This window comes from Equus quagga, chromosome 19 (assembly GCF_021613505.1).
Source record: "Equus quagga isolate Etosha38 chromosome 19, UCLA_HA_Equagga_1.0, whole genome shotgun sequence".
Classification (NCBI taxonomy): Eukaryota; Metazoa; Chordata; class Mammalia; order Perissodactyla; family Equidae; genus Equus; species Equus quagga.
Genome location: NC_060285.1, coordinates 6,379,648 through 6,403,597, shown reverse-complemented (window position 1 = coordinate 6,403,597; position 23,950 = coordinate 6,379,648). Strand labels below are relative to the sequence as shown.

General features: G+C 54.2%; 1 protein-coding gene across 6 annotated transcripts in view; it reads right to left on the bottom strand.

The window, feature by feature from the left end:
• Positions 1-613: 613 nt before the first annotated feature.
• EFCAB6 (EF-hand calcium binding domain 6) overlaps positions 614-23,950 on the bottom strand; it is a 233,096-nt gene continuing 209,759 nt past the window's right edge. For 4 of the 6 annotated variants that reach the window (XM_046645983.1, XM_046645984.1, XM_046645985.1 and 1 more), the window contains 6 exons: positions 21,909-22,136; positions 12,988-13,203; positions 10,462-10,630; positions 8,723-8,907; positions 5,172-5,321; positions 614-2,958 (listed from right to left, as the gene is read on the bottom strand). In XM_046645983.1, the coding sequence (XP_046501939.1) occupies positions 2,836-2,958; positions 5,172-5,321; positions 8,723-8,907; positions 10,462-10,630; positions 12,988-13,203; positions 21,909-22,136 (1,071 nt within the window). In that variant the 3' untranslated portion in view covers positions 614-2,835. Of the gene's footprint in view, positions 2,959-5,171; positions 5,322-8,722; positions 8,908-10,461; positions 10,631-12,987; positions 13,204-13,249; positions 13,376-21,039; positions 21,097-21,908; positions 22,137-23,950 lie in introns of those variants that run through there. The other 2 variants (XM_046645988.1, XM_046645986.1) reach the window with 2 other exon arrangements.

Below are 23,950 nucleotides of genomic sequence, written 5' to 3'. Positions count from 1 at the left end.
GAGAGAGAGAATCTAGCCTGATTCCATGAGCTTCTTTTCTCTGTAGTTTAGTGTCTGTCACTAATTTTGAAACATTCCCAGCCGTTATTTATTCAAATATTTCTTCTGCCTTATGTTCTCTTTCTTCACAGTCTCCAACTATGTGTGTTAGACCATTTTATATTGTTGCCCCTCTCTTGGATATCCTGTTATGATTCTTCTCTTTGCATTTCGATTTGGGTCCATGCCATTGGTCTGTCTTCAAGCTCACTCATTCTTTCCTTGATGTGTCCAGTCTACCGAGGAGCCTGTCAAAGGCGATCTTCATTTCTGTTACTGTGCTTTTTGTTTCTAACATTTCCATTTGATTCTTTTTTACAGTTTCCATCTCTGCTGAAATTTCCTATCAGACTGAGTGCATTGTCTAATTTTTCCACTAGAGCTTCAACATATAAATGTGTTATTTAAAATTTCTCTTCTAATAGTTCCAAAATCTGTGCCACATCTGAGTTGATTCTGATGATTACTTTGCCTCTTCAGACTGTGTTCTTTTAAATTGCCTTTTGGCTTCGGGGAGAAGAAGAAAAAGAAGAAAAAAAGATTGGCAATAGATATTAGCACAGGTGCCAATCTTTTTTTAAAAAAGTAAATAAATAAAAAATAAATTGCCTTTTGTTATGGGTCATAATTTTTTACCATGCTGTGGGCATCGTCTGGCGGGGCCCAGCGGGCTTTCCTGTGCGAGGGCAGGAGGAAGCCGCTCCGGGCTTGCAGGCTGCACAGTCTCTTCTTCTTGCTCTTCCGCTTGTTCTCTTCCTCCTCCTCCTTCAACCCTTAAAACATGTAAAAACCATCCTAGGCTCACGGACTGTACACAAACAGGCCACAGGCCCTATCGGGTCCCCTGGCTGTGGTTTGCAAACCGCCACCGTACAGGCAGTAGACACCGAGGTAAGGATTTTTATGATTAGAGAAGAATACGCCTTTCTCCCGGGGGGGCCTCAGTGTGGGGCTTGGGTGAACCTCGTGAGGAGCCAGACTAGGTTGAAGTTTGCTCCAGCTGGCTGTGGGTCTTCCTCGGTGCTGCTCCCTCGAGAGGTGGTGTCTCCTGCGGCTCTCCCAGCTGTGCCCCACGTCACCTATTGCATGATTGTCGGTGTGGTGGTGGAGGAGGGGGTGGGGGTCTCTGAGGTTCCGATTCAGCCTCAGTCGTGCTGGCACTGTAAGCACCCCCAAGTGGTCCGGTCTCCCTCAGATGGAGAGCAGATAGTGTGGGTTTCTGCCTCTCCTCCAGGAACAGAGCTTTTTATTGTCATTTCTGTTCCCCCACCTGCACTGGGTTCGGACCAGAGCCCGCAGGCTACCGTTCTGTCATCCTTCTGCTGCACACTAAGCTTTCTGCTCCCTGTGAGAGATGGGGAGATGGGTTCTGGCAGAGTTTCAGCCGTGGCTGCTGTTCTCCTCTTCCAGCCCGCGTCACGGAGGAGCTGGGAGGGAGGAAGCATTCTCTGGATTCTCCCTCATCTCTGTGAGCTCCTCGTGCGGCTCCCGGAGGATGCGAACACCCCTATGTCTGCAGCCCCTGGAACCTTCACATTCTTAGGCTAGTCCACATTTGGTCTTTAGCAATTTGTTAAAATTTTCCAGCTGAACCCTCTTACTGGCCCCTGCGGTGTGTGGTGGTGACTATCCCAGGCCAGCAAATGCTTGGGCGCGTTTCTGCCTGCAGGCACCTGTCTCCCCTGGACCTTAGTGAGCTGTTTGTGGTGGCCCCCACTTTTGGGTAGGCTCAAGAAGTCACTTGTTTGCATTCTGTCCTGTCATACAGGCGCGTGATGCTCTTCTCAGGTCTCCGCATCTTGGAGTCAAGACCACAGGTGCTTCTCCTGCCTCTGCTGTGTCATGCTTGCTAACAGCTCATTGGCCCAAACAAGTCACGTGGCTGAGCTTGGCTTCAGGAGGGGGAAATAGACATCACCTCTTCAGAGACGGGAACTTCACGGTCCACAGGTAGAGGGATGCACACACCACGGGGGGACGAGAGGGACCATTAGTTCTGAGACGAGGGGCTCCGTGGGGCTGGAGAGACAGGCACTCAGATCTTCCAACACATGGGATCAGAGGATGCTGCCCCAGCTGGGTGGGGCTCGGGGAAGGCTGCCCAGACCTGAGACACCTGAATGGATACAGGCCCCGGAAAGAGAAGGAGGAGGGGCTGGTGTGCCCATCTAGGCTTATGGTATGGCCCCCTGGCTGAGAGTCTGAGGGCCGTGGAGCCCACCCCTCTCCCAACCCCTTGCTGAAATCCTGTCTTGTGGTCTGGCTCCGGGCTTCAAGCTTAGGGCTGGGGCTTTGCACGCTGCCATCGACCCAGGGCTCCCCGCATCAGGGCCCTGACCCCTCCCTCTCTTTTGATTGTCGGTGGCTTACTGTCTTGGGGGCTCCAGGGGCAGGTCTGTGTTTGACTCCTGGGCCTGAAATGGAGGAGGGGCTCCAGGCACCCAGCAGGCGCTCACGAATAAACGCTCCAGAAGTTCTGAGTTTTTACCTACTCTGTCATTGGCGGTTCTTTCAAAGTCTAGAGGATTGTTCCTGCAAAGAGTAACATTTTTATTTGCTCAAACTAACCAGTGAGGGTCCTGAGGCTCAGTGGGCAGCCCCGATCCCTCCGGCAAGGCTGGCACCGGTGCCAGAGCCGCAGGGCAGCGCGGAGCCCGCTTAGCCGCCGGGAAAGGTGCGGGCCTGGGTGGGTGGGGGCTGTTTCTGGAGACACCCTGGAAAGTTCACGAAGCCCCGGCTACACGTGAGTCCTGGCCCAGCCCGCTGCCCTCTGTCCTTGGGGTGCGCTGCAGGCGCCTACTGGAGGAAGGCCCGGAGGAAGTCGTTGTAGGAGATTTTGGAAGTCAGCGTCTTGTCGTAATACTCCAGGATGTGGAAGAACTCCTCCTCCGACAGGTTGATGCTGTACTGCCTCAGGACCTGCAAGACGGGCGGGGCTGCCAGGAAGGGGCTGCGTCCGCACCCGCCTCTCCTCGGCCCCTCCAGAGGTGCCCCCAGCACCTCGACCCCCCTGCTTCTGCCCTCACCACCCCCGAGGGCAGCCCCCAGCGTGCACCGTGGGTGTGAAACAGGAAGAGGCCTGGACCTGCCGTCAGATGGGGGCTGCTGGGCCTCCCCACCCCCAGCCCCCCCAGAACAGGAGGTTAACCACCATCGCTCCCTGAAGGGCAGTGAGGCTGGCCCACACGTTCAGACAAGGCGGATGGACAGAGAGGAGGGGAGACTGGCCACAGGGCCCTGACTGGGGCGCGGCCTCGGGGTGCGGCCCACCCAGGAGGAGGACAGGGCTGGCAGGTGTGGGCTCAGGGAGCTGCTATGGTTTGACAGTAAGGCAGCCAGAGGCAGAGTCTTTTTCTCTCTGCTGCCTGGAATATGCAAACGATGCTGGGGCTCCAGCAGCCATCTTGGACCACAAGGCAATCTTGAGGAAGGAAGCTAGGTTTTGAGGCTGGTAGAGCAGAAACAATCATGTCTCTGATGACTGTCCAGCACCATGCCAGCTCTGGACGTCTTTTATGTGAGAGAGAAATGAACTTCCACCATGTTTAAGCTGCTCTTATTTTTGTGCTGCTGTTACATGCAGCTAAAACAAATCCCAATAGATAGGTACCCTAGTAAGTAAAAATAAAGATTAGGTTCTAAATTTCCTGGTTACGTTTTGCGTTGTAATTTGTCTCTAAGGAGAGACTAGAAACTGCTGCTAGAAGACCCTGAGGTTCCCCCAGGGCCAGCAGCAGGCCTGGCCCCAGGCCCACAGGGCTGAGGTTAGCTGGCCTGGTTATGGGGCTGAAGGGCTGAGAGCAGGAAAGGAAACCGGGCCCAGGTGTGGGAGAAGGGCCTCAGTCACACGCACGTGGTCTCCGATTCCCGCTCTCCGGAGGCCACGTCTCCATTTCTGCGGTTCCCGCCCGCTGCCACCCGCCCCAAATTCCTGGGAAGCTGCAGGAAGAGGAGACCGACAGGGTTTCATCGTACTTCCGTCTTTGCGTGGAGACCACGGGACAGACCCTGGATGAGATTTTTACTCGACCCCAAAGTAAAGACAAACGATGTGAGTTGGGAAGCCACTGCGGGGCCACGGCGGGCGGACGACCGGGAGGCGCAGGAGTTCACCCTCTGGGCCTCGCCACCGCAGCCGCCCTCCCGCCCTGCCCGCCAGCCACTGCCGTTCATCTTCCTGCCTTATTCTTTAAAAGAAAGACTTCTCCTTTTTTTAATCCAAGTTTCCAGTTGAAGTGGAGAGGAACCCAAGGAACACATTTTCTGTAAGCGTGTTTTGAGGCCATAACCCTTTGTCTCTCTGAGGTCTTGACTGAGTTTTTTCCCTGACTGTAATATGTGGTTTTTTAATCTAACGTTCCAGGCCTCAACTATCTTTCCGGCCTCAGTGGCTGGTGGGGTGGGCGAAGGGCGTGGGGCAAGAACCTGCTAATTCAGGGAGTTCCGTGTGACTCTAAAAGGGGCGTTTTAAGTTGCCCTGGAGGCTGGCGGTTTCTTTCCTCCGGGAGAACCCCACTGCAGCTTCTGCACGGACAGTGGGGACTCCGCTCCGGAGGGGCGGCCACAGGGCAGCTCCACAGACCGCGCTTCCTCTCGGGGGGCCAGGCCGCAGCAGAGTTCAGACTGCAGGCAGGGGACAGCCGCTTAGCCACACTGCTGAGGGAGGGAGGGGAGCGGCCTCGCCACAGGGAGGGCAGCTGGGGGACAGGCGAGGGGTGCCAGGGGTGGCTGGGGTCTGTGGGCCCTCTGAGAGCCCCCTTGATGTTGGTGTTCTGCCCAGGGGGGTCCGGCGAGGCCAGGGGAAGGCCCGCCTCAGAGGGGCCCAGCCAGGGCTCCCAGCTCAGCCACAGCGCTAGAGGAGCCCTGAGGGCAGCTGGGCTCCCGGGGGTCCCTGGGGAGCGTCCCGCGGGGTGCTAGAACCCTTCAGGGAGGAGAACCGGGGTCTGCAGGTGAGGGGCATCAGCCTTTGAGACCTGGGGGCCCCGAGGGAGTGAGGTCTGGGAGACGGCCACACCTGGGCCGTTGGCAGGTGCGGGGTGGGGTGGGTCCCCTTTGGAGGTTTTCTGACCACCGGCCTTTGCCAATCACTCCCTGTTCAGAGGCAACTGACAGAGCACAGGAGCTGCGCTCACCTGCCTGAAGTCAGCCACACTTAGCAGCCCCGTGCTCCCCTCGTCGTAGGCTTTGAACGTGCGCCGCATCGGCCTCCAGCAGTGCACAATTTTGGGTTGAATGCGCAGCAAGGCGGCGTAAAAGGAAGAAGTCTCAGCACCAGCTTCTTTCTGCAAAAAAACAACCGCGACCAAGAGTGGTGAGAAAAGGGCTTCTGAATGGGGAGGAGAGCGGGCAGGGCCCTGCGGGGGTGGAACGGGCTCTGAGCCCCTCCTGGGGTCTGCTCTAGGCCCCAGCCCGCTCCACAGGCTGCTCCTGGATACAACGGAGCCTGCGAGCGGGACTCACGACAACAACGGCACTGTCACCATGCCCGCTGTCCGTCACCCGTCCGTGTGCAGGGAGTTTGAAAACACCGTCTCATTGAGACCATCCCTCTCACCCCAGAGTCTTGATCCCACGTCATGGACCGGAAAACAGAGGCTGGGGAGCAGAAGGGCAGGGTGAGGACAGAGGGGTTGTTTGGCCCCACACCTGCCGGGCCACGGCCCCTCCCAGGGAGCTCCGCCAGGTGCAGACATGGGCCATTTCAAAACCGTTTGAGGAAAAAAAGAGATCTCAGTTTGGGTCTTCTAGTGGGTTATTATAACGAACAGAGTCTCAAAAACCCACAAGGTTGTAATTACAACTAGTCATTAGACGGCACACTGCACTGTGATTATTTCATTTAGGTGCTGTTAGATGGAAAACAAGATATTTTAGCATGATTTAGCCCCAACACATGTCTGACTATCACAGAGGTGAACAGTAGGCAACAATGTGGAACGCATTTTGGGAGAGTTTAATTCTATCAGGGTGCCACACAAACAGAGTAGCACAGAGTTAGAGTGCTTTCAAGTTTTACATCCTTTAGCATTCATGATGGAAACTCACGACACACCCCACAGCCTCGTCGGCTGCCAGCCTACCCCGTCAGCGGGTCCGCACACACGGAGGGGAGAGGATTCTGTGCTCACTGGCTCTTCCCACACCCAGCCTGGCTTGAGAAAGGGTTTTCCCTCCCAGCACAGCCCACGAACCATCCAGAAGTCCTCTGCCTCCCTCTCTAGCTTTGTCCGAAAAGGCAGCGCCCCAGCTCGCTTCCCCAGAGGGGCGTCTCTCTGCCAAGACAGCCCCCAAAAAACTAGAGGAGGAAACGGCCCTCTTAGCTTCTCTGCAGGGAGACTGCTGGGCTGAGCTCCATGCTTGTATGGTGGGGGCCTTGGCAGCCGGCAGCGGGGACAGGACTGGGACAAGGACCAGGCAGGGGCAGGCGCTTGGCGCTGCACTGGCCCCTCTCTCCTAGGAGAGCTCCTGGGGGAGGAGGTCTTGCCGCCTGTCAATCAGGGTGGGGATCTGGGATCCGGGGATGGAAGGTTCGACTGTTCTGGACCACACAGTGGCAGCTGTAGTTGGTTTTGGGTGAAAAGACCAGAGCTGGGGGGTGAGGCAGGAACACACAGGAGGTGTGCTGGGACATCCGCCAAGAGGCCCTGCTCCCAGGGCGGCCGTCCCGAGTCCCTCTCACTTCATGTAAACGCAATCTCAGTCCCACACTCCGAGCAGGCCACGCCAGCCTTTCTGGGCCTCAGGGAAGAAGGGCAGTACGTCTGGGGGCAGGGTGGCCTCTGTGCAGGGGAGGGCTCGGAAGGGGGCACCAGGGTGCTCTCCCCAAATGGGCCACCCCTCACAGGGCCTCAGAACCCAGCAGATCTCCCCCTCGCTTATGGAAAGGGAAACTGAGGCCCAGAGAGGTGGAAGACGGCCGGAGCTGGCAGGGACCTTTCTTGTAGGCCGTGCAGTCTTCATGGTTCTCCAGCTACGTTCCTGGACCCGTGAAGATCTCATGACAAGAGCCTCTTTTCTGCTCACAGAGAAACTGAACTAGAGAAAGAACTGTCTTAATTTTAAGTTTTTCTTCCGTAACTTGGCCTAAGCCTTTGATGCCAGCTCTTGCTCGTCTCAACTAGAAGCTGCTCTAAGATGGTACCCAATTTTGCACAAAATTTAGCTGTGCAGAAGCTTTCTGCATGGACCCGACTGTTTGCTGGGTTACCCAGTATGCCCCTGTTGCTTCGGGAGTGCTCTGGGGCCGGGGCGGGGGCCTGTCAGGTCTGCCCCACACCTCTGGGCCCTGCAGCCGAGTCCTAAGGTGGTCAGAATCAGCTGTGTTCGTTCCCCAAATTGACAGCGCCAGTTGAACTTAATTCAGTGGAACTTAATTCACTGTTACAGATGACGGAAGATGAGCATGAAAAAGCCTATTTTTGCTTCATGTTTTGGAAAGGCTTGAGAAATGCAAGTCACTGAGAACACTGTGGGTGAGAATCATAATATTACAAATGATTGAGAAAAAAGGTAGAAATCCAGAGAACATTGCCCTCCAGTTGCTATTTAAGCATCTTTAGGTTCTCACTCCTCTTCAAAGAAACAAAAAGAAAATTGTTGACAATGCATCGTGGGTGTAGTTTACACAAGAGAGATGACGAGACTCTATTCCACACCCCACACCCCACCCGAGCAAAGGGCCTGGCCTGTCTCAGGTGGTGCGTGAATGCATACATGTTTACGTTTGGGTTAACGGCGTTTCCCTCTGCTCTGCCCCCACCGCTTTGCCCTTTCAGGGAACCGACCCTTCGCTGCTCCTGGTGCGTTGTGTGAGCAGCGGACACTGTTCCTGACTGTCTGCCCTACAGATGCTTCCGGGTGCTCTGGGGGAGCCATGACAATCAGGTGTCTGCCACCCGAATGAGTTTGAGAACCTGGGATCCAGGCTACTGGTTCCCAGTCTGGGGTCTCCTGACCTTTATGGGGCTCCAGAGGAGAGAAAGAAAAATCTTTGAATCATTTCCAAGAAAGTAACTCTGAGCTGTTTGCGGTGTTCCCACGGCCCAGTGGAGATCTGACCTTGACCCACGCCTCGCCCTCGCACGGGCTCCCTGACACACCAGGCAGCTCTGGGCTCATCAGACAGACCTGGTCACCGAGCGCTCATCTGAACACTGCCTGGCACTGCGCAGGCCCGCTAGGAACCGAGGGAACAGGGCAATAGAGGATCGCTTGACAAGTGTGTGCACACACAGGTCACACGTGTACATGCATGTTATACAAGGGCAACAGTGCATAGTGTGTACACGCACATAGCACACGCATGCAGTACACATATCACACGTGTACATGCAAATATCAATACCATACACGTGTGACACAAATTGTGCGAATACACACACATAGCATGCACGTGATACACATATACATCACGTGTAAATGCATCTATCGCACACATGTGATACACATGTATATCACATGTATGTGGAGAAAATCTGAGCAGGGGGTCCACGGGGAGGTGGCAGTGAGGCCAGGGACATTTGACAGGTGGGTCGGCACTGGCCAGCGGCCCCTCCTAGAGCCTTTGTCCGCCGTATCCACCACCTGTATAAAGCAAGATGATCTGAATTTGTGATGAATTAAGAAAAATGGAAGGGACCCCTCTAACCCTGGGCTCACGGGATTCTAAGGGCGGCTTACACACCATCTTATGGGCGTTCTGGATCTTCATTCTCTGCATCACGGAGGTCTCCTGGGCTTTCAACAGGAGGACGCAGCTCTGGATGAAGTCGCAGTAGGCAAACCGCCCGCTGTTCTTCAAGTCATACTTCACCAGGAGCTGCTGGCACTCCGCTCTGTTTACGTCCAGGCTGAATTTCTCCACGAGAGCTAGAGACAAAAATGCCGGTTCAGTTGGTCGTAATTCATTCATTCATTCATTCATTCAAACCTTGCTGAGAGGCTTTCTCTGCTGTGGGCCCTGGCTGGGTCCCAGCTTCACAGGCTCACAGCTGGTGGCCGGACAGATATGGAAACAGACAGGGACACGACGAACTAAGTGCAGTAAGGAGGGAGGGGGACCCTGTATCCTGGGGGGCCCCCTACCCCGGCGTTTGCCTGCTGTCCTTGTTTAGCATGGTCATCACTGCTGTGGGCATGGCAGTACGGCCAGAGTGCTGTGGGGGCTGCGACTGAAGAGCAGGCAGGGAGCGAGGGAGGGAAGAGGGCCACTGCTGAGAGACCGGAGCTGCTGGAGCAAGACCGGGAGTCAGGGCAGAGCCGTATGAGGCCAGGGGCGTGTCCACGTTCTGGGCTGGGGCCCGGCTGTGCGGCGGGAGGGCAGACTCTGGGCAGGCAGTTTTCAACTGGGCTTTGAAGATATGCTCTCAACAGTCTGTTAGGCTACACGAAGTCACACATTTTGAGTTTTCGTTCCAATGACGATCTAAAATGTACAAAATCTATTCTGGAATCACGGACCACTCTTCAGAGACAACTGCTGTGCAGTTCCAGGGTTTGTGTCTGGCTTGTTTTCTTTCTTTTTTTTTTTTTGAGGAAGATTAGCCCTGAGCTAACTGCTGCCAATCCTCCCCTTTTTGCTGAGGAAGACTGGCCCTGAGCTGACATCCACACCCATCTTCCTCTACTTTATATGTGGGACGCCTCCCATAGCATGGTGTGCCAAGTGGTGCCATGTCTGCACCCGGGATCCGAACCGGCGAACCCGGGGCCACCGAGAAGTGGAATGTGCAAACTTAACCGCTGTGCCACCGGGCCGGCCCCTGTTTGTGCATTTTTAAGCCATGGTTATCATAAAATTAATTTATATTAATATTGCAGGTTCTCAAGAAAAACATTTTCCTTAAAAAGGGGTTTATACAGAAGTCAGGAAGTGGGGAGCCGAGGGGCTTTTATGTAGAGAAGGGATGCGGTCAGACTGATGTTCCTGTAACGCAAATGTCACATGAACAGCACGCAACAATCACGGGCAGCATAGAGCCAACTGGTGCAATCTGAAAACTTTATCAAAGTAACCACGGTGGGAAGGGACACAGCACGGAGAGCTGATGGCCATGCGAGCAGAGCCTGGAGCTGTGTGGACGGCAGGCCCGTGTGTCCCCAGCCGTCCCCGCCCTCCCACACCTGCCCCACCTCCCTCGCTCTCAGTCTGTTAACGTTTACACTCTGCCCAGAGACGTGATTCTAATGCCGGAAGTCCTGGCACGCCGACTTGACCCCATGGGTGTGGACCTGCCCAGCAGGGGGCGAGGGTGCCGGGGGGCCTCGTCCCTCAACACTGGTGTCTACCAAGGTGCCCGGGCTCCGTCACCGCCCAGATGCTCCGCTGGTTCCCTGCTGCTTCCGTCCCCCGCCCCCACCCCAGGGATGGACTCGTGCCGGGAGGTGACACTATGTCATCAAGAGGACAGAAGCAGAACAGACCCAGGAACTCGGGCGCGGTGATCTCCCCCTGCTTGTTCACGTCCCTCTCCTTGCATTCTCTCAGGAACTCGCGCCAGCAGCTCTGGATTCTCTTCCGGAGCTTCGTCTCGATGGGCTCGCAGTTCTGCAGGGGCTGGGCACTCGGCTCCAGGATCGCACTGGCGGGGGTCTAGCAGGCAAGAAAAGAAAACGGTCTTGTAATCTGAGATTTAAAATGGAAGTAATAATAAAAACTTAAGATAAGACTCAGGTTTCGAGGTTCGCCATTTCACAAGCAGTATTATTTCAGAAATAAAATGAAAAACGAAAACAGAGATGGTAATTTTACCATTTAATTTCTCTTTCCATCAGTGGGCTATATTTGTGCCAAATCATAATAACCAAAATAGTTTTGGAAATAAATATATAGCCAAGAATCAAATAAAGAGAGATGCTATTTAAATGTATCAATGGGGTGTGTGTGTGTGTGTGTGTGTGTGTGTGTGAAGTGACAATGACATATTTTTCACAAGAAGAGTCTTATCAGAGAAAGGGACTCACTTGTCATTTGCACGGACACTCTCAGAACATCTGATATTTTGAAATGTGGACCGAGTACAAAGCTGTTCTTTGCTTTGTCATATCTTCCATTTAAAAACAAGCGAACGAACTTCATCTATCCCAGACTCCTCCCCCAACGCCTCCTTGACACGTGATTCTTTAACATAGTAACAGACTCAACGGAATTCCTGGTCTTTCTCCCCAATCATGCGCCACCCAAACTTTCCCCATGTCGGTTGATCATGATGCCCTTCTTCCAACTGCTCAGGCCAAAAATTCAGAAGTCTTCCTGGCCTTTCCTCCCTCCCTGTCAATCCCACAGCCCGTCTGTTGGGAAATCCTGTTGGCTCCACCTCAAAGATCCATCCACTGGCTGGCCACCAGCTCTCCCCGCCCACCTGGCTCCCAGCCACCTGGCCTCTCACCTGGATCACCCCCGAGCCCCCGTCCCTCCCAGCGCCCCCACTCCACCCACAGCCTCTTCCCCACACAGCATCCACAGTAGTCTTTTTAAAGAGGCACACAGATCAGGTCACCCCTCTGCTTAAAAGCTTGCAAAGGCCCCACCCTGGGAGGGAATGTCAAAGTCCTCGTACTGGCCCCCAGGCCCATGCGAATGTCCTGTGGCTGCCGGAATGGCTATACAAACTCGGTGGCTTAAAACAACACACACTTCTTCTCTACAGTTCTGGGGGTCGGAAGCCTGGAATGGGTCCTACTGAGCTCGCATCAAGGTGTCGGCAGGGCTGTGTTCCTTCTGCAGCTCTAGGCGAGAACCCATTTCTTTGCCTTTTCTAGCGTCCAGAGGCCCCCACATTCCTTAGCTTATGGCCCCTTCCTCCGTGGTAGAGCCAGCAGCATGAGGTCGAGTCTTTCTCAACTCGCCTCTCCCAGCACTGACCCCTCTGCCTCTGTTTCCCCCATTTACAGACCTTGGTGGTAGCCCGGGGCCCACCCAGACCCTCCGGGAATCTCCTGTCTGGGAGTCAGCTGATTAGCAACTTCAATTCCACATGTAACCTTGACTCCGCTTTGCCGTGTAAGGTGACATATTACAGGTTCCGGAGGTTGGGACGTGGACGTCTTTGGGGTGCTCCTGACGCCCCTTCTTTCTGCTCTGCTCACCATCTTTAATTTGCTAAATACTTATTACGTTTACTGTTTCTTGCCCATCATCCCCCCTGAGAAGGTAAACTCCACACGGGCGGGGACCTGTGTTCACTCTCAGTCTAGGAAAGAGCCAGCCAGCGCGCGGTGAGTGCGTGCTGACAACGAACGGATCATAGCTGCTGTCCTGGGGCGCTCGCCCGGCACGAGGCACAGCGCTGCCCGCATTATGGACACCATGGGGATCCTTTCACCCACCCTGCTTGGAGACGTGGTTATCCTGCCTGCAGATGAGGCCAGAGCCTCGGTGAGGCTGGGCCCCTCCTCCACCCAGGCTGGGCGGCTCGGCCGGGGCCAGGCCTGCAGTTAGACAGGCCTATGCTTGGAATCGGGTCTCTCCGTGTCTAACTGAGGAGCCATGAGCACGTGAGCACACCTCTTAGAGCCTCAGTATCTTCAACTGTAAAATGGGTGTAACAACACCGCCCTCCCAGCGCCTGTGGTGTCCAGCAGGGAGCTCCGCACACAGTGGTATCTACCATGGGGCATCTGCTGTCTTGCTGGATGATGCTGGCAGCACAGCTGACATTACAGTCATCTGCTCCCCCCTCACTTCCCGCCTCGTGTCCTCCTTATTCTTCCCTCCCACGTGCACTCCTCCTTTCCACCCATCTCCCCCACCCCCTTCTTCACACCTACCACCCTCCCAGGCAGGTGAATGCTAAGGACGCACCTGTGGGCTCCGGTCCTGTGTCCCCCGCCCAGGCTCACCCTGTGCCTCGTCCTCAGTCACCCCCACCCTGTGAGAACACTAGGGCCCCCACCCAGTGGGATTTGTGGTGCAAGGCAACACGTGACCCTGTGAGATGGAGAACTCACACAGGGATGGCTCCTCGGCTTTGACCCTGCTTTCGGGTCACCAGTGGGCGATGACTCTGCAGAGACGTTGGGGACGCTGCTCCCTCGCTGGGCCTTCGCTGAATCATCAGTGTCGGGCGGGGTTGCCGCTCTCTCCGAACTGAACCTGCTCAGGAAGTCCAGGTATTTCAGCCTCCCCTTGGCGTTGACGGGCATCTCGTTCCAGAGTCTGTCAAACTGGCAAAGAGGTAGCAGTCATTGCCCAAGGGTTAGTGTGACTCACGGGGACCCTCGTGGCGCTGATGAGGAGCGGGGCGAGAGTCGGCGGGGGTCCGAGGCCCACGTCAATGGGAAAAATTAAAAAGAAAAAAACTCATTCAGCCTGCGCTCAGCAGAAGCCTTCGGAAGACTGGAAAAGCAAAGACAAGAGGGTTATTCATTGCTTCCGCAGGACATTTTTTAATTGAATTGGGCCCTTAGTGAGCAGTTTAAGGCCATTAAATCTTGTGATTAGTCACAGTGACCGAGCTGCAGCATCTAAGAACATTTTAGGAGAAAATGCAAGTCAAACCCCGGGCCACCTGGGTCCCAGGGAAGCCGGTCAGACTCACTGCCCGTCCGCCCAGCTGCCACACCTGCGCTGTGCAAACAGCCCCCGCTGAGAGGCGGCCCTCGGCCCCCGCGTCTGCACAGCTCATGTCACGAAGGGCACACTGTCTTCTCCCAGGAGGAGAAGGGAGGCATTTGGGAAACTGGAGAGAAGTTTACGGCTTTCTCTCGGTGCTGTCTGACGTCGCGGGCTGTGTCAGAGCCACACGCAGCACGGACGTAGCAGAATGACTGAAAGCACCTGAGATGAGTCACTTTGGATGACCTGAGCGCTTTCAGGGAGCAGTGAGGGGCAAGGGAGAGAGGGCGAGTGTCCAGGCCCTGAAAAACCAATAAGGTTTAGTTTGGGACAATATTCTTGATTCATGCTTTTAACTTTTTATTTCAAAATAATTATAGATTTGCAGGAAGTTGCCAGGATGTTACAGAGAGGTCTCCGGTCCCCTCTATCCTGTTGCCCTCAAAGGTTACACCTTGTGTAACAACTTCACAACCAGGAACTTGACGTTGCTGTGTAGTTCGAGGTGATTTATCACACATGCAGATCCACGGTGCTTTAATTTCGGTCAACGAGGAAAAACTGCTTGGTGGAGTGGAAGTGAGGGACCTTGAAGGTGAGCATGCCGTCCACAGACCTCACGGTCGCCAGGGGCGGTAACCCGCCACCTGTCTCCTGCAGGAAAGTTCTCCAAATCACTGGGCAGACGACGGGCGCTCTTCTCTCCCTTCCCACGTCATGCTGAAGCCACCTCTGCAGGTGACATCTCTCTGCTGTGGGGACCTGGAATTGGCCACCCCAAGATATGTGGGAATCAGTATTATTTGAGGCTGATTGCTTCTGACAAACTGGGACAGGGAAGGAGGCTCTGAGGAATGGAACTTGCCCTTCATTAGGACACATTTACATTTGTAAGGTAAATCTCTATCTGTAAAGGTGCCTCCCTCTCTGTACCAGGAAGAAGAAAAGAGATGACCTTCTCTCCAGAAACTCTTAATCAATGCCAAAGGCAAGGACTTAAATCTGCATTTTATTGTGCTTCTCTGGTAACCTCCTGTAACTGACTTCCCTCCCCCTCCCAATGTTGGCATCTCCTTAAAGATTAAGCATCTTTCTTTAGGCTGGGAACTGACTGCGCGCTCATCTGTGACCGCCCCCCAGCCCGAGGCAACACACCTGCCACCCCACGGCGTTCACTGGGACAGCAGACCTATCTGTCGTTTCCATCAAGTTCTGTGCTGACAGAGCGGCCTTGTGACTATTGTAAAAGGGACATTTCAATCATGTGAAACACCCTGTTTGGGGGTACATAACCACTCTGTGCACCCCACTTCTTCGGTGCCCTTTCTTCCTTCGGGAAGAAAGGCCCCAGGCCATGGTTCCTCATAAGGCTTTGTTTAATTTTCTCTTGCTATTCTGTCTCATGTGAATTTAATTCGTTCTCCAGCCAGATGAACCCACATTTGGGAAGAGGAAATGTCTTCCTCCCCTACACCGCCCAGCCAGGAAGCTCCCTGAAGGATCCTCGGAGATTCATCTTTGAATGTGAAACGTTTTGCAAAGGGGCTGGCACACAGCAGGTGCTCAATAAATGTTCAGCTGCTGGAGGTCCTAGATGATGCACATGATAAGACCCATCAGACAATGGAACGACGCTTCCGAAATGAAGAGGGACAGACGGTGCTAAACCATGTTCGGATCACCTTAGTCAGGAAGGGCTTCAAGGACGAAGAGAAGGATGCTGCTATAAGAGGAAGGCGGGCTGACCGGTGGGCTCCTGTTTCATCCAGACTTGGGAGGCAAGGGGGCAGGTCTTGTTATTAAGGATAAATACACAGGGTGGGCGTGCATGCCGAAGCAAGCAGTGAAAACTGAAGCATGGAAGGGAAGACGTTCACAAAACTGTTAAGAACAACAGAAGTGTCTCCTGTCCGGGCAGGCGAGGCAGGGACCCACCGCCTTCCTGATTAAATCCCAGGATGCCAATGGAGTCAGGGCAGGACCACAGAAACCCTGGTCTCACCCTCTTTTCACCAGAAGGGCCTGGATGCCAAGGGCAAAACAAAGATCACTGGGAGGACATGGACCCGGGTGGGCAGGGAAACGGAAGCCCGCCCATGGCTCTTCAATCCTGACAGGTTACACCCCAGGACACCTAAAGATGCAGTGCAGGCTGGTGGCTGGCGGGGGACTGTGGGGACAGGGGAGACAGCAAAAGACTAGAAATGGGCACCACCCACAGAAGTGGATTCTGAAAAACCACAGGTCTGTGAGCTGAGCATGAAATCCAGGCAAAATCCTGGCGGTCTGAGGACGAGCTGGGAAGAAAGGAAGTTTCCACGTTATGGCAGCAGGATGTGACCTGCTGAAACGTCCCTTTCAAACACAGAGAAGTAGTCAACTGCCTTCTGAATACGTAAAAATACACGACCTTGAGTTCCCCCTCTGTTTGTGATGTGGAAAGCTGCGGGAGACGCCGCTCCCATCCTAGTAACGAGGAAAAGCCAAGTACCTACAACATCAGAGCTCTTCTCGAGCCCCTCGGAGAGCTGAGGCTGCAGGGCGCCGAGGGGCCTGAATTCCACAGAGCCCCAAGTCTCCAAGGAGAGCCAGACACGCCGGCTCTCACACCAGGCAGAACTCGGGAGGAAGTGGGAGGGTGGGAAGAAATCAGCCGAAATGTTAACAAATTCTAAAGGCCAAGAGTGGGCTGGCACATCAAGCTGGAGTAACTGGGAGACCCAGACACGAGAATGCTGACACTCACCAGCTCTTCCCACAGGCCTCTGCCACTGCTCCCGACGGCTGCACGAGCCCATCAGAGGGGGACAGATGCAAAACACCACCCGCTTCGCCAGACCATCCCCTCACAGGAAGGAAAGCCTTAAACCGCTAGGAGGAGGAGCAAACCCACTCAAGCCCAGGGCCCCTGGGGGAGGGAGAGAAGCAAAACTCTTCACTTCTATGGGGGTCGGAACCCTTCCTCCCACCTGGACCCAGGCACAGATCCACGGCCCCGGGGAAGGGTACAAGCAAACCCCCTCCCACCCGAGACCCACCACCCCACAGACATGGCAGAGCTAGGCTGCCGTGGATGGGGTGTGGAGGGGCAGGAACGTGGAGAAGGTGCTGCCCCTGAGGCCCAGAGGCACAGGCCCCACCTAAAACAGGCTGGATCAGGACACCAAGACACGCACCCACTCCTGCAGGAGCCTGGCACCAAGAGTATGGGAGAGACCCTTCCGGGGTCTATAGATGCGTACGGACAGCCCAAAGCTGAGGATGGAGTAGGAATACAGAGGAAACCTCCGGCGTCCCGGGGCCCACACCAAGCACACGGCAACAGTGATATTCCACATCTGACGCCTGGGCACACTCGGGCCAAGGGCAGCAGCAGCAGAACTCAAACGCAGCTCAGTTACCGACCAGAGGGACACTCAACAGCACCCACCACACACAGCCTGACAGAAGAGCTGTGCCCGTTTTCAGGCATACGTACTATTTACACCGCAGTCTCTACTCTTCTTCACCTGATGTCTGGCATTCGATTAAGAAAAGTTGAGACGTACAAACAAAGGAAAACTGACTTACTGCCAGGAGAGACAGCAATCAACAGACGAGACTCAGAGCTGAGCCCAGAGCGGGAATTACCAGACAAGGACTTCGAAACAGCTACGGCTAAGATGCTAACGGACCCAGTAGAGGGGTGCGGGACATGCACGGACAGATGGGGAGTTTCAGCAGAGACGGAAACTGTGCTTAAAATGCACCGTCTTGTTCAAACACAGCAGGGGAATTGCGTTGAACAGAAATGGGAAAGAAATCCGTGACAGTAGACGCCAGTGGGGGTGTGGCCCACAGGAGCGAGGGTGTGACACAGGTGGTGGGGGTGGTACCCTCTCAGGAACAGGGACAGATGCCCCCGTGGGAGGTGGGCAATTAGCATCAAACCACCAACTCATTACTTGAGGTGGAAACAGAGGCAGCCAGGTGGAGCCGGAACCGGCCTGTGCTGCCAACGGCACAGAACTTCCCTGGTGCCTGAGGACAAAGCCCTGAGGCCAAGGCAGGAGGCGCCCAGCCCCTAGGACCAGGCCGAGGTTGCTCCAGGAGCACCTGGTGGTGGGGGCCGTGTGAGGGGACACGTCCAGGCGGCTGCGGGTGGGGTGCCGGGACTCATCAGAACACACTCCCGCTCCCGTCCTCCTCCTCGCACCTCCCCACTCGGCTTGTCACAGGGCTTTGGTGGCACAAACTGGCCAAAGGGGCTCACCCCTTCCTCCCTGGGCACTGGCGCCCGGAAGGCACGTGAAGATTAGTAGACGTCTCATCAGCACCAAGAGATGGCGGAAGACAACTGAGAGATCTCTTCCAGGGTCAGGGGAAGACAACTTGGACCTACAGTTCTGTCCCCAGCCAAACTAGCTTTAAGACTGAGGGTGAAAGGGGGAGCCCTCAGGTTTACTCCTCCCGGGAGAGCAGGTGAAGATGCGCTTTTGCAGAAGGAAAAGTGAAGCAGTGGCGGGAGCAGGATAAAGGCTGTGCTGTGGGCAGACGGAGCAGGGGAGCCCCAACGACTGACCTCCTCCCCACCCTGTCCACCCGCAGCGCCCGCCTGTCCACGGCTCTTCTCTGCTCCGGGTCCTCACCCTCCGCTCCCACCCCCCTCACACCCACATCCATCAGCAAATTCTGTCGGCTGCAATCCTGAAACGCATCCACGATCCAAGCCCCTCTGCTCCCCGCGGCCCACCTGACCCAGCTCTTTACTCACCTTACCTGCTCAGGAGCCTCCCCGGCTGCCCTGCTCGCGGGCTCCCTCCCCAGTTCCCCATCACTACCCTCTCTCCTGCTTTTTTGGCCTCTATAGCGTTTATCACCATCCAACATACACGTGTCTGACTTACTTGGTTTACTGTCTGTCTTTTCCTAAAAGAACGCAGACCCTGGATGGCAGTCTGGTCTGTGGCGGGGTGCTGTGACCACTGGCCCGCTGGCAACAGCGCCACCTAACACAGCACACCCACTGCCCCTGCTTCCGGGATGTTCCCTCTGCCTGTGCCGCTGTCTCTCTCTCGCCTGTCTCCTCTCGGAGGCAACTCCCACGATCCCAGCATCGCATCCTCAGGGAAACCGCCCCGACCGCTTGGTCCGGGCCTGGCCGTGTTTAATTCTCCCCGAGTGCTGCATGCCCCTTCACCCTTCACAGCAGGGAATGGCATGTAATTACATAAATAATATACAGCTGGTGCGTGACCTCTCTCTACCTCCCTGGACGCAAGCTCAAAGGAAGCAGGCAGCAGGTCTGCCTTGGTCGCCTGGGGCTAACGTCACCACTTTGCGCACAGAGGGCCCCCAAAAGGTGAAGGAGGGGATGCACGCTCCCTTCTGGTACTCACTGCACAGCCAGGACAGCCAGCTCTGGCCAAAGGACATGCAAGCGTGTCCAGGGGCTTGGTTAGATAGAGACCTCCAGATGGAGTGGGGAGGGCAAAGTGGGGCGTGGGCAGCTCCCGGTAAAGTGTGGTCAGCAAAGGCTTCACTGGGCTTGAAGTGAGTTCAGAAGGCAGAATTGGCCTGGCCAGATACGGGGGGAGGGACAGAGAGACGGCAGCAAACAAAGATGAGCAAGGCTGAACTGCAACTGCTCAGAGTGGAGGATACTTGGAGGACCTGGGGAGTACGTGCCTTCTCATTTCACAGGAGAGGACGCTAAAGCTCAGAGAGGCTGAGTAATTTGTCCCAGGTGACACAGCTGGACTAGTGCAGAAGCAGGGTTGAAACCTAAGTCTGCCCGCCTGAAGAGTTGTTTTGTTCTCTGCCTGCATCGTTCTCACTTCCTGGGGGTGTCTGTTTTAGAAACACCACATCTGAAATGTTCAGACATGCTTAACGGTTCCTTTCCCTAATATGGCGGCATGTTCAGTCCTCACGCAATCACTGGGACCGACCTAAACTGCCTCGCCAGGAGAGGCTCTCCCTGTAGGTCTCTATCTTCTTAAGCAATACCCAAGCGGACCCAGTTCCGACAGACAGCCTTTTATAACTCACTTTATGCAGAGCTACGAAGACCCATCATTTTCCAACTCCATCTGCTCTGAAAGTTGCTCTCCTTTTTGAAAGGCTAATTACACCAAAAGATGTGGCACTTCCCCCACTTTAGAGCTCTGGCAGTCGAGAAAGTGGGCCCTTCAGATTCATGATGGTTAGATTTTTTTAAGATGAGTTACGTTTTTATAATGTAGATGAACCAAGTCATGAAACCTGTACTTGAATGCCATCTGACACGGTTGGAACTGTCCAGCCGATGGCATGGGGTCTACACATGTTGAGTGCAAATTACTTCTGCATCTTACTGTGCCAGACACTGTGCCATTCCACCAAGAAGGTCATTGGCTAAGTAACTCATGCAAGGAGAAAACATATGGATCTCTGGGGCTCTTGCTTTCCGTTTACCAGCCTGTATCCAGAAGCATCTTTCCCAAATATAGCACAATTTTTGCTAATCATCACCCAACTCAAACCACGGCAGTTACACCAGATTTTGATGCTGTCGATGATGCAGACTGTATGTGAGCTGTGACCACGTCTTTTTAGAAAGCAGCCTTTAAAAATAAGTGCTTGGTTCTGTCGGCAGTGGGGAGCTTGATGTGCTGGGGACGGTGAAGCTTTCTTAGTGGACAATTAAAATCAAATTCTCCATTACGAAAGCCAGATATGCCAGTGTGTCATTAATTTACATCTATAATTAGAGTAAAATTTTACTCATTTAGATGAAATAAAAAATCCTTATTAGTAAAACCTTTATTAGTAAAACCTTTGTAAGTTGGCCTTATAGGATAATAACTGCAACCGTATTAATTTTAAAGTCTCTATTCATTTATAGTAACAGAGCAGAATTTACAAACAGAGAGCCCACTGGCTTGCGTGCTCCATTTGGAAACAGTACTTTATTTTGCTTCGCAAAAGTGATGATGCCTAAAAAAGGTGATATTTTAGGGAGGTTATATCTGACGTTCATGTTATTAGCGCCTTTAACAAACATTCTTTAGGGTGATGAGTTCAGAGGCCTGAGCGGGGATCGGGGCGGGCGTGACGGTCACCCGTCCCTGTGAATACTGTCAGTCTTGCTCTGCAGCTCTGAGAAGAGGAAACCTGAGGTAGGAGTGGCCCAGCCTGGGAGAGCGAAGGGGGATGTTCCCACGGGGCATCTGCAGGAAGCTCCCTGGGCTGAGCCTGGGCAGAACCAGGAGGAAGGAGGGAAGCTTCTGAAAGTTGCTTCTGTGCATATTTTGGATTTCATTTTTCACGTGAATCATTCTTGGGAACGGGGTCTCGAGTCATTGAGAACCGGGGGGCTGCGGCAGTGTGTCTTCTGGAGTGAAGGGAGATCTGTTTCTGCGATGGGGTCACTGGTGCTCCGTATTATCTGGCTGTTCAGCCACTGGGCTGTCGGGGTGAGGGTGGGGAGCGTGGACACCATCCATTCACCGGGACTTGCTGAGCACCCACGAGGCGCTGGGCTGTTTTGGCGTTTGGGGCACAGTGAGGAACAAGCAATCCAGGGTGCTGGTCCCCCAACCCCGGCATTTAGCATGATTATTGACGGAAGTCAGTAAGCAAGACAGACCCTTGGGACGTCATCCCTCGGGAGGTGCTCTTGGCCTCCGAAGGTCATGAAGGGCCAAGGAGGCCCAGGGCAGCAGGTGGCCAGAGCTTTGAGCTAGAAAGAGCCCAGCTCAGTGCTTGGGGAGGAGAGACTCTGCCATGCAGTTCTGTGATGGGCAGGGGGACCTCAGAGAGGATGGCCTGTGTCCAGCCCGTGGACAGTGAGGAGGCCTGCTGGGGGTGGGCATGTCATAGAGCTCGGAGCAGTACCCCAGAGCATCCAGAAGCATCAGCAGCACAACCAGGGAGGGGAACAAGGGAGCTGGGGGTGGCGGGAGGAGCGGAGCCAGGCACAGGTGGCAGTCCCCTGCTCAGGGGCGGGCAGAGACTGGCCGCCTTCTTGGATCACACAGGCCCAGGGATGCTCCAGGCAAGAAGGAAGGAGAGTGGTAGCTGGAGCCAAGTTCAACTTGATTTTAAAAATAAAAGTGACATTATTTGTACCCTGATTGAAATGGTGCAATTCATGCCTGTTAGATAAACAGAAGGCTCCTGCGAGTCTTCAGGAAGATTTAAAACAAACAACAGCAGGAAGAGCAAAACCCCCCAAAAGCTTTCAAGTATTTTGAAAATAGAGGACAGCCTTCAACTCTTTACACCCTGGGGAATGGCCGGCCTGATGCTCATTCGACATTGCTTAAAATGGTAAACCAAATGCACTTCTTACCTGTTCATCCGTCAGAACTTGGACGTGGCGAGTACAAATGGACCTGAACTCATCCCGGGAGGCAGTGTGCGTTTTCATGGTGTCGAAGTTCTCAAACTCCTGGGCGATGGTGTGGTAATGGGAAGTCACTGCTTTGTGGAGCCGTGCCAGGATCTCCTGGTTCGCCATTTCCTTGGAGGACCTGGGTGGCGGGCCTTTGGGCATTTTCTCAGCCCACTCAGCAGCAGTCTGGGCAAAACAGAATGGAAAATTGATCCATTTAATAAATAATAAATCATCTCTTGGCTCTGGGCCCATCACCCATGGCAAGACCCGGGAGACCCAGCTTAGTGAGGAAGATAAGCCAGGAGACAAATGAGACCCAGCAGCAGGTCTAAACGGGATCCTGCTTCAGCTCAGACTTAGCTGAAGTGGACCTCTGGGCTGGCCTGCCAGGAAGAAGGAGGAAAAGCGAGTGAGTCCCACCGGGCAGGGCAACGTGCGAGCCAGGCCCTGGGCAGCGAGCGCCCATTCGCCCATTCAGTCTGCCTTTTGGTTCGTTTAACAAACACTTGGAGAGTGCCTGCTCTGAGTGGTAATGGGGATGGTACCCTGACTGCTTTCATTTCCGGACATCAGTTCAGTTGATACTCTGACAGCAGTTAAAATTTGGAAGGCAGTTTTGGTCACTTTTATTCCATTATGCTGCACTGTTGGTAAGTGTCCCCTTTAGTCTGAAGCTTTTGAGACCCACGGAGATGCAATCCTGGGCAGTGCCGAATGCATGCAGTGGGAAGCTGTGGGGTAATGGGGCAGGTCCTACACCCCTCCTTGGGCAGGTGCACCTGGGCCTTGGGAGGCGCGCTCAGGGCCTCGTGACGCTGTCCATGGTGCTGGGAGCTTGGGGGAGGGACAGCCTCAGCCTGGGCTCAGGGACAGCTGTCTGGAGGGAGGAGGAATGGGCCAAGAGGAAAGGGAGGCAACAGAACGATCTTCGTAACGCCTGTTTAGGCTTATGTGCTGGCAAGAGGCCTCATGCAAGGTGAGCTAGGAGGGGCCTGAAGAGGACTGCAGCCCACGTTCAGCATCTGCTGATGATCACTGTGGTGGACACACGGGACAACAGGAATAACAGGCAAGAAGAAGTTCCTTAGTGATCATCAACAGATGCTGAAGATGACAAGGCTCTCTGCGTTTATCCTGGAGCCATCAGGAGTGGGCAGTGGGGGCACTGGGCTCCACAAGGAAGTCAGGTTTGGGAGACTGGAGCTCAAAGGGCGAAGCCAGTGGGGGCAGTGAGTCCTGAGCCTCCTGCGAGGGGAGTGGGCAGTGCCAGGGAAGCCGCCCTGAAATGCACATACTCGCTGCAATTAGAAAACGCCCTGCGGTTGCTGCATCAACAGATAGGCTCCTGAAGTCAGAGGAAAGGGTGTGGCTATGAGATATGGGAGGGGGACTTGGTTCCGTGAGAACCTAGGGGTGACAATACATTAAAGCTGTCCTTGTACCAGGCTGTATTGAGATACCCTGGGTTTCCCCACATGAAAACCTGTCGTGACTGTTAGCTGTAATAACAATTCCTACATAGTGCCAGCACGTGCTAAGACCTTTACCAGATTACCACACCTAATCCCCCAACTAGTATTAAAACTTGGTCATGATTCATTTTCAGCAGTTTCACAGGAACATATGTATTGTATGTGACTATCCTTTAGGACAGAGAAGTCTGCATAATGTTACTTTATAAAATTGTATCAAACACAGTATGCTGCTGGGAATATCCTGAAAAACGTGAATACACACACTTACACTCAAACCACAGCCCATCGCATCCTCGATCACCCAAAGGTTAACAGAAGCTTTTAAATACGTCTGTTTGGAGCCATTTGCAAAGTAGGTGAGTGCCCTTTTTTTTTCATTCTAGAGAATAAAGTGATGTTCCTGATGCATCTTATACATTTTCAGACAGTTGAAAATGCAGCCCCCGTATCTAAATACACAGGCATTTCCCTAAACCTTCCAGGGGATGTCGGTCTTCAGAGACTGGAGGACCCTTTTCTGGA